The sequence below is a fragment of the Myxocyprinus asiaticus genome, chromosome 36 (assembly GCF_019703515.2).
Source record: "Myxocyprinus asiaticus isolate MX2 ecotype Aquarium Trade chromosome 36, UBuf_Myxa_2, whole genome shotgun sequence".
In the NCBI taxonomy this organism is placed as follows: Eukaryota; Metazoa; Chordata; class Actinopteri; order Cypriniformes; family Catostomidae; genus Myxocyprinus; species Myxocyprinus asiaticus.
In genome coordinates, this window is record NC_059379.1 from 41,008,177 (window position 1) to 41,018,933 (window position 10,757).

General features: G+C 38.7%; 2 protein-coding genes across 3 annotated transcripts in view; one reads left to right on the forward strand and one right to left on the reverse strand.

The window, feature by feature from the left end:
- LOC127427098 (wings apart-like protein homolog) overlaps nt 1-5,546 on the forward strand; it is a 90,134-nt gene extending 84,588 nt beyond the window's left edge. For both annotated transcript variants that reach the window (XM_051674464.1, XM_051674465.1), the window contains exon 20: nt 3,657-5,546. In XM_051674464.1, the coding sequence (XP_051530424.1) occupies nt 3,657-3,722 (66 nt within the window). In that variant the 3' untranslated portion in view covers nt 3,723-5,546. The remainder of the gene's footprint in view (nt 1-3,656) is intronic.
- Nucleotides 5,547-7,079: 1,533 nt separating this feature from the next.
- On the reverse strand, nt 7,080-7,771 carry LOC127427154 (transcription factor Atoh1-like). The gene has a single exon (XM_051674586.1). The coding sequence runs from the start codon at nt 7,762-7,764 to the stop codon at nt 7,198-7,200; it is 567 nt and encodes a 188-aa protein (XP_051530546.1). The 5' UTR covers nt 7,765-7,771; the 3' UTR covers nt 7,080-7,197.
- Nucleotides 7,772-10,757: the final 2,986 nt, after the last annotated feature.

The window sequence follows — 10,757 nt, forward strand, 5'->3', positions numbered from 1 at the left end:
AACAAAACAAACAGAAAAAAGAAAAACGTGCGCATTAACCCCGCGCACGACAGCGCCAACCGGCATCAATCCCTTTAAACTCAAAGAGTCCATGTACGCCTACGAGAGCCCCCGCGACAACTTTGCCATCGGATTGCTCAATTTTTCATCACAAATTTGTAAGGCAAAATTACATAACATCAAACATTTTGTAAAACAAACCCCAGCCAATAGGCAGAATAAACACAAAGAACGTGTAGACTCATTCACAGAACTGTCTCAAAGGTGTGTTCCTTCACAAAACAAATTCCAGCCGATATAAAGCCGTTCAGTTTCCTCGATCAGACAAACAAATCTTCAGTGAGCCAGCTGATGAGTGCAGCAGATGACATAATCATTCCAGTGTCCCATGAAAATACTCCACAAATCATACTCCAGCCAACAGGAGACATAAGCACAAGGAACTGACAGATTCATCCATAACTGTCCCGAAGTAATGTTATTTTACGAAACAAGCTCCAACCGCTAGGCGGAGCCAGCACAAAAGGAAACGAAACACGCATCCCGGTTCCTCGGGTGGTCAAGAGTCAATTCACTCGGAGGGTGCATAAAAGTATTTCCAATGATTTACACAGTCTGCCAACTTTATAAAAGACATCCTTTGTGTGGGCATGTAGATATTTTGCGGTCATCCGTTCATTGTAAAAGTGATCTTCTGTCAATGCAAAAGTGTCTTTAAGGAAAAGTGTTAATCCACAAAACAAAACAAAAACTCCAGCCGCTCGGCGGAGCCAACGCAAAAGGAAACAAAAATGGCGCCCAGCTTCCTCCGAAAGCCAGAGTATGTACAGTGAGTCAAAACACACAGTGGTTACTCACCCATTGTTTCAATAAAAGACATTGCTGATTGGGACATGTAAATACTTTGCTGCCGTCCTTGGTGTTTATTCTCAGTCTGGCTGGAAACATCAGAGCAAAAGTGATCTTCCGCTGATGTAAGAGTTTCTTGCAATCCTTAAACCGATCGCGTTTCTCTCTTGTTGAGTTCTTAAAATCTGGGAACAAGAAAATATTGTAATTCTTCCAAGAAAGCTTTCCTTTGCTCCTCGCCTGGCGCAACACGAGATCTTTACCGGATGACCTCAGAAATTTGGCCAGAATCGATCGGGGCCTGTCTCCCTCAGCAGATCTGTGAGCTGGGGCTCGCTTGATTTCCAGCTTGTGGCCTGTTATGTCGAGCAGAATCGGGAAAAGCTCGTCTAGGAATTTCACCATATCTCTGCCCTCCTCATGCTCAGGAATTCCAACAAATCTAATGTTATTCCTGCAGCTTCTATTCTCAAGATCTTCAAGCTTTTCAAGACCACCTTCCAAATCAACTTTGGTCGTGGGCGGATTAGCGGCTAATTCCCTCTCTGATGACTCCAAATAATCGATTTGTTTTTCTATATCTGTCACTCTTGTGACTAGCTCAGAGAATTTTTTTTCCATCGCCGTAATCGATCGACGTATTACAGTGAGATCCTCCAAGTCTGCAAGTACCTTTGACAACATCACCGACATGTTGGACAGTTGATGCTGGATTCCTTCTCCCGCCACGCCATCCAAATCGAGTCCCCGGTCCCAGGCCTGTCTGGGCTTTCATCTTGAACCCGTAAGTGTCTTTTAATGTGTCCAGAACCCGAGGATTTTGACTTCTTTGCCATGTTTACCTCAAACAGTAAATGTGTAACTGGGTGTATCGAATTTCACCGGATTATATCATGAAAATAATTTTTAAAAAAATTAGCAAAGTCCGCAGAGCTGTCTCTCACACGTCTGCCCTTCGCATGGCGTCACCTTACTCCTCCAGTTTTAATCTTATTAAAATTATGACACAAAATTTTTTTGACAAAGGTTTAAAGAAACAGGCAATTGGAACAAAAACAAACGAAGTAAACAGTACTTGAATATTGTCAGGTATATAACAGCAGTATCTAATATTCAATTCACATTCATAAACATTCATATGATTCAAAATAAAATAACAATGTTACATGAGCAAAACACCATTTCTGTTTATTGTCTAATGCCTGTTATCTGAAAATGGCCAAATATTGGCTGATGAAGTGGTCTGGCTGAGACATCGGTCTATTATCAATTAAATTATGTGACATGAATGTAAGGCTGAAGCGTTTAGTCGACATTATCAACAACGTTGACAATAAAAAAAAAATAAAAAGTTGAGACAAATTTTCATTGTCGAATAGTTGTTTGATCTCATTTAAAGTAACACAAGGTTATTTAAAAGACTAATGATGACGCAGGAGAGCAGCACTGCAGATGGCGCTTGATTGAGGAGAAAACACAGCTCACAGTCTAGACACACTCCAAACAGCTTCAGGTGATGTAGATCACAAAGTATGAGGGAATTATAGTACAAAAATACTAAATAAGTAAATAAAGAAAGCAGTGTCATCCTGACGTGAAATAAAGCGAAGCCTTGCCTGGTGTTCCGCTTGAGCAAAATTTACGTGTCAGAGCATCTAAAAATGAAACTCCCCGGCGTTATATACTATTTAACGCATCCTTTATTAAAGTTCAGATAATAAGGAAGCACAAACTCAGAAACTGGCATTTCTCTGTGTGGTCAGAGCCGCTTATATGAGTTATATATGTGCGCACTTGCTGCAGCTGGATTATAATGTGATTGTTCACGACGTAGTGAATCGTAATATAAGTGTCACGGTGTGTATCTTATCGTGAAGAAAATCAGTGATACGCAGCTCTATTAAGAAGAGAGAGTTTGTTTTTTGTGAGATAAAGATGGATCGAAATCAAGTGAACAAAAAGGTGAGAAGGTGTTGTCTTAGCCTATTATACAATGCAAAAAAAATTGGTTTTTGATTTGTCTTTTTTGGTTCATTTTCCAATATATATATCTAAAACTCCTGAATATAATATTTAACATATTTTAAAATATCTAAAAATCCATAAAACAAGACACATTTACTTGAGAAGCTACATAAGATATTAAGACTTTATATTTTAAAGTATATTGTGTCTTTACTGCACTGGCAGAAGTATGAACAAGTGAAAAAATACACTTATATACAAAATACACTTATATTCAAGATACATTCTCTTAAAGCAAGTCTAAATATCTTACATGTTTCTTCTCAAGTAAATGTATCTTGTTTTATTTCATGATTTCTAGATCATTTTAAACAGAAAATAAGACAAAAACACTTGATAATAGGATTTTTTGCAGTGATTTTTTTTTTTTTTTTTTACTGAATTAAACTTAATATAAAGTATTATTTTTTTTCCCCCTTTAATTCAGTGAATGTCATTTAGAAGTATTTTTAAAAGATGACTTTGTCTCTCTATTGTTAGTAAGCACATTTAATACAACCTTTTAAGTCAGGGCACAAGCTGAATAATCGGTTAAGAGCTAATGATTAATCGTTGCAATAATCAACGAATAGTCGAATAATTGTTCTAATAATCCTTAGATTAGTCGATTATCAAAATAATCATTAGTTGCAGCTCTACATGAATGTAGTTAGATCATTTTCTAATGTATGAAAGCACTGCAAAATCAATACCATTTTCTGCCTCATTGTGTGCTAAGGACAGTGAATGAGAAAGCAGTGATATTTATTGACTGACTGTGTGTTTTGATGTGTTCATTGCAGTGTGATGTGGGCACTGCAGGACAAAAGTCTATCTCCAGAGTCATTGATTACCTGGAGCACTGCTAGTGTAATCGTGGAGATTCATACACAGACTTCAGCATGCACACACACCTGCCCGGCCCGACACACCTGGAAAACAACCCATCATCATCATCGTCATCCAGTATCTTCCTCACTCAGACTCGACAGACTGAAGCTTAAAGCACATCATGCACTGAACTCCAATAAAGAAGCTGTTTTGATTTTGAGTTTGTCACAAGTTGTTCATCGGTTCCTTCTTCAAGAGTTTGATACATTGAGTTTTACCTCTGTTGAACTGTCAGCATGTAATTTCACTTTCAGTGTAGCAGAAATTGAGAGTAGCTTTGAGAAACCTTGGATAAAGGCTGCCCCCTCCCCTCTGATTTTCTTGTTGTTCCACTCCCAAGTCTGTATATTTCTGAGTGCTCAACAATGACCCAAACGATTGCAGGGCAAATCCAAAACAGCATTCGTAATTCTGGTTCTCTTTGAAATAGTGGAAAGAACTGCCCTCCTGGTTCAAATCCATTCTCTTCACTTCAGTATGTGCTCCTTTTGTGTTATGGAAATTATTTTTTTTTAATTGATAGTGTCATGTCAAAGGTCTACGAATGAATAAATTAGGTTTCTGCTCATTTCACGAGGGCAGGAGAGGGATGAAACGTTTTTAGAATGTTTAGTAGTCAAACCACCATTTAAAAACATTTTGAAAATGTCTTCGAATAATGTGAGATACATGACAATGAATTCTTATGTATTCTGACAACAGGTAAAGTTGAATACATTAAAAGGTGATTTAAAGCCAGGAAATCTCTTGGGTATGGGTCATTTTAGATAGTAACCAAGTTCTGTACAGGTAGGGTGAACGTTGCTGCAGGACCCCAATAAACAAAGTTTATGAATCTCTTGATTACTGTCTAAATAACCAAGAGTTGCACTGAGCCTCCATTTCATCCCACTTTTAATTAGTTTCTGGAGTATTTGTCAAATGGAAAAGGTCTTCTGTAATGATAGATAATCATTTCTTAGAACAAGACTGAATTAAAGGAATATTCCGGGTTCAATACAAATTAAGCTCAATTGACACATTTGTAGGACGTATGCATTTACAGGACAATCCGTAAGCATTAAATTACTTACCATCTCAAAAGTATAGCCACAAGACGTAAACAATATACATGTGGAATGATTTCAGTGTGACAAAATCACTTATAGGGTTTACTGGCGTTGCTATGACGATGCCACAAAGTTATCATATTAAATATAACTTTACACTGATAAATGATTTTATCACACCAGAGTCACACGTTTAATCTTTAGTCTTGTGTCTATACTTCTGAAACTGAGAGTATTTTAATGTTTACATATTGGCCTCATTCACTTCCATTGTAAGTGTCTCACTGTAAACCAAAATGTTTTCTGTGGTAATCAACATTATCCCACAAATGCCTTCGATTGTGTTTAACTTGGATTGAACCTGGAATATTCCTTTGATAAGGCCAGTAGATTAGTAATGTCTGTTTACCTTGATGACAAGCTTGATAGAAACTAATTTGCTGCTGTTGTCGAAATGCTTTAATGTGCATTGACTGAAGTAAATGTTGTTTTTCAGTGCACACACACACACTTGTCACAAGCTGGTTTGTTGGTAATACAGGCCTGCATGCAGAAAACATTGAAACCTTTTCATTTCATTCTGCATTTCTAGGGGTCATTGTTCTCACTGCTAAACTGCTGGTTTTCACTCTGTCACACAAAACACTATGAGTTTAAGAATGTTCTCGGTAGAGTCTCTTACGGTCTGATTTGAGTTGCTGTGTGTGTGTGTGTGTGTGTGTGTGTGTGTGTGTGTGTGTGTGTGTGTGTGTGTGTGAGCTCCAAACATCAGTGCAGGATTTAATTCACATGGCTGGACATGAATGAAGCATCATGAACTGTAAATACTCATGTAAATATTGTGCTGTTGGAGAACTAGATAGACTACTTTTCTGAATCCAATCCAATTTTTATTTTATACTGCATTTTTCTCAGTTGTGTTCTTTTAGGTAAGATTAAAGGGTTATCGAAAAGCCAACTGCAGGAACATTTGTACCGATTTCAAAAATAATGTCTTTGGTTACTTGTACATAATTTTAACTCGAATAAAAATTGCTACTTTCAGTACTTTTTGAATTATTGTCATCTGTGGTGTGTGCTTCACTGTGCATTATTAGTGGTGTTTGTAATGCAATCACTGTTTTACTATTGCTTATGCTCGGGGTTAGTGATTTAAATCGTTCCTGTTCAACTTTGGTATGTAACTTGGATGATAAAATGAGTGGAAAAACAACCCCAAGACTTGCATTAACCGTCAGAGAACCAGTGTAGCAGAATTACAATGGTTACTTGAAGCAATTAAATAATGATTCACTAAACATGGGTAAAAACTACAGATAACAATAGCTAATACTCTGAAATGTAATAAAAGCACTTTTGGCGGGGAAATAAAATTACATATGAACTTTTAGAGCTTGCTAAAGTCACAGAAAAAGGAAAAAAGCTAGTTGACATAATTGCCAACATTTTTAAGCCTTTTTCCAAGCATGTATTTGACCTGTAGTATTATTATTACTATTATTATTTATGTTTTCTTGATTCCCAAAATGGTTACTGATGTTTACATTCACTGAAAATAAATTTCATAAATTTAAGACCATTTTTTCTATGCGTAGTGTAAATGCTCTGGGCATCAGTGGTCAAACATTTTTTTTTTTATATTCACACATTGGAACCTCTAAATCTCTACTTACATTAATGTAATATGTTTTTAGTCACATATCATTGTGTGTGTAATACGCCTAATAATAATTATAATTATTATTATTAATGTACATTATTTTATGTTATATGTGTGTGTAGGTTAGAAATGATGTATTCTTATTTTATACCCAATGTGCCAACCAACCCTCTCCTTAGCCCCAGTCACACTCTTTTTGTAAATGTAGTTAGCCCGCTTTTGTGAAATTAATTACAAAATTAACAGAAATGAACTTAACCCTTGTCGTCAACCAACCGCGGTCGTCCCAAGATTTGTGTGTTGACTGATTTGTGGAGAACTTGCTGTCTAAAACAAACAGTGGCGAAATTTAGCAACATTTTCCCAATAGTCAATGCAAAACAAAATCTGCATAACAATCACCATTCTTATCATTTGTGTCTTCCTAAAAACACTGTCAAGGTGGAGTTTTTTTATTACCAGTCTCAAGGAGACTTGAGGATGGACTGTTTTACATACAGCAGCATCACCCAGAACACCTGAGCATCATGATGGCACAAAGAACCACTCACATTTGATCTTGTTGTTTAAATGTAAACAAATGAAATAAGAATTCAGGCGAAAAGGGCACACTTTGTTTTCTTCAGAAAATATTTATTTGTAGCATTAAGACCAAAAATATCATTCATTGATTCCAAAATATCTATATTTTAGTCATGCACATCATGTTAAATAGAACAACAAACTCGGAATGAAGGTTCAGTGTTATTTGGCTCCATTGCTTCTCTCCAGTGAGTTCATCTGTAAGAGTTCAGGTGTTTTAGGGTCACAGCAGGGTGCACGCCCGAAGTTCCCACCATAAGAATTTCTCCTGCAGGTGGGAACAGTTTTCTGCTCCGGTTTGGTCTCTTCACCTGCTGCAGCTTCCAGTGAACTCTTCCCCATCACCTGCTCCTCCTGCACACCCATCAGCAATGTCGGGTAAGTGAATTCCGGGTCACAGCTGCCGCCTTCCAGCAGCTCGCTCAGAGTGCTGATGTAGATCTGCGCCATCTGAAGCGTCTCAGACTTGGACAGCTTCCGCTCGCTCTCCACGTTAGGAATGACGCTCCTGAGGCGGTCGAAGGCCACGTTTAAGCCGAGCATCCTCCTCCTCTCGCGGGCGTTAGCGGCCAGTCTGCGGCGTCTCCGCGCTCGGGCGATGGCGCTCTGCTCTTTAGCGGGATGCGCGAGTCCGGAGAGGCGGAGCTGCTGGACGAGAGCGCACGGGTCACAGCTCCGCCGGGCTCCGTCGGTCTCTCTCCAGATGAACTGCGCGTCTGGACGGGGCATGCTGGACTCTTGGGGATGGACTGACACTCCAGAGGACAGAAGAGCTGTATTTAAGGAGGAAAGTCCACGCGTAATGACGGGTGGGTGTGTGAGGGTCGTGTGCGCGGAGAAATGAATAGAAATGACTCTCTTTGATAATGACCACGGGGAGTCTATTAACACAGTTCATCAAAAGTGGATTAGATCCGTGTCAGTGATCACTGACGGGACATCCTGACACTGACACCCTGTCTACACCTGATGCGTCAAAAGTAATGCGCCGTTCTGTTCCCGACTACTCTAGTCACATTTATTATAGGAAAAACAAACATTTTACTTTCCAAATATTATACGTGTGAATCTTCTTTCCATTAATTTCATTTGTTACACATTTTAATAACTTCTGACTGTTGCATTGAAGCCAGCTCGTGATGATTCTGGTCTACTACATATTTTATTTTTTAACCAAATGTAAACGCATTTTAGCAACAATAACATCATAATAATAATTATATAATATAAAGTAAATGTTTATACCAGTGGATTGCCATTGAAAAGAACCGTTGCTGAAGTCATCAAGCTCACATCTGATTGGTCCGTGTACTTTACACGTCATTAAGAACGTTCATTTCGACGCGTCTAGTGTTGACAGCCTTCAAGCCGTTGCGTCGCGTCAAGTCAACGGATGCGTTCCGGTGTGGACAGGATGTGCGACATAAACACAAATTACTATTGCCTATATAAAAATACACAGTAAACGCTGCTAAAAGTTTTTCAAAAGTTTAAACACACTTATTTATGTTTCTCATGATCTTGTAATGCTTGATAATTAGTTTAGAAAGTAGTTTAGTGAATTATATATGTATAGGCCTACTGTATATAGCCAGGGTTGGGAGGGTTACTTTTGAAATGTATTCCACTACAGATTACAGAATACATGCTGTAAAATGTCATTTGTAACGTATTCCGTTAGATTACTCAAGGTCAGTAACGTATTCTAAATACTTTGGATTACTTCTTCAGCACTGGTAGATTTTTTCACTTGTTTTGACTATAAAAACTCTGCATAAGATATTTAGGTTTTTCAGAGAATGTATTTTTAACGTGTATTTTGTCATACTGTACTGGCAGTGTTGTTTCTAAAGATAAATCAAACTGATCTTGTTTTAAGGATTTTTTGATATTATTACAGGAAAACAATTATCAAGAATATGATTTTTGCCCTAATATCAATGGTCTTACTAGAAAAAAAGAAATTATGATCTAACATGAATTTTCTTGATGAAAATATGATCGTGCCTGGTAACATGTGCATGTAAAATGGCTAGAAATAGCATTTTAGCTTAGTGTTAAGCTGCCAATTTACACAAGGTTTATTTCTATTTCTTCTGCTCCAAACTTACTTCAAACGTACTTCTCTGTCTGCTCGTATGAATGTAACACATCATAAGAAAGTGTTTCACCGCTGTTCAAATGCACTTTGGATCGCATCATTTAAATACTATATTGCAAAAAGTATTCGCCTTTAGACGCATATGAACTTAAGTGACATCCCATTCTTAATCCATAAGGTTTAATATGACGTCGGCCCACCCTTTGCAGCTATAACAGCTTCAACTCTTCTGGGAAGGCTTTCCACAAGGTTTAGGAGTGTGTTTATGGGAATTTTTGACCATTCTTCCAGAAGCGCATTTGTGAGGTCAGACACTGATGTTGGACGAGAAGGCCTGGCTTGCAGTCTTCGCTCTAATTCATCCCAAAGGTGCTCTATCGGGTTGAGGTCAGGACTCTGTGCAGGCCAGTCAAGTTCTTCCACACCAAACTCGCTCATCCATGTCTTTATGGACCTTGCTTTGTGCACTGGTGCACAGTCATGTTGGAACAGGAAGGGGCCATCCCAAAACTGTTCCCACAAAGTTGGGAGCATGGAATTGTCCAAAATCTCTTGGTACGCTGAAGCATTCAGAGTTCCTTTTACTGGAACTAAGGGGCCAAGCCCAGCTCCTGAAAAACAACCCCACACCATAATCCCCCCTCCACCAAACTTCACAGCTGGCACAATGCAGTCAGACAAGCACCGTTCTCCTGGCAACCACCAAACCCAGACTCGTCCATCAGATTGCCAGATGGAGAAGCGTGATTCGTCACTCCAGAGAACGCGTCTCCACTGCTCTAGAGTCCAGTGGCGGTGTGCTTTACACCACTGCATCCGACGCTTTGCATTGCACTTGGTGATGTATAGCTTGGATGCAGCTGCACGGCCATGGAAACCCATTCCATGAAGCTCTCTTGAGCTAATCTGAAGGTCTCATGAACTTTGGAGGTCTGTAGCGATTGACTCTGCAGAAAGTTGGCGACCTCTGCGCACTATGCGCCTCAGCATCCACTGACCCCGCTCTGTCATTTTACGTGGCCTACCACTTCGTGGCTGAGTTGCTGTCATTCCCAATCACTACCACTTTGTTATAATACCACTGACAGTTGACTGTGGAATATTTAGCAGCGAGGAAATTTCACAACTGGACTTGTTGCACAGGTGGCATCCTATCATAGTACCACGCTGGAATTCACTGAGCTCCTGAGAGCGGCCCATTCTTTCACAAATGTTTGTAGAAGCAGTCTGCATGCCTAGGTGCTTCATTTTATACACCTGTGGCCATGGAAGTGATCGGAACACCTGAATTCAATTATTTGGATGGGTGAGCGAATACTTTTGGCAATATAGTGTATGTATAAAGGTTTTCCATCTGAAAGGACTAAATATTAAATGAAACAAATGACAATAAAATGCAAAGTAATCTCTTCAGTAATCAAAATACTTTTTGAATGTAACTGTATTCTAATTACCAATGATTTCAATTGTAACTGTACAGTTACTTATATTTTCTATTTTAAATACATAATCCCGTTACATGTATTCCGTTACTCCCCAACCCTGTATATAACCTATAATATAATATATTAGGGCTGTCAGTTAATTAAATTTTTTTAAATACATTTACATTATAAAATAC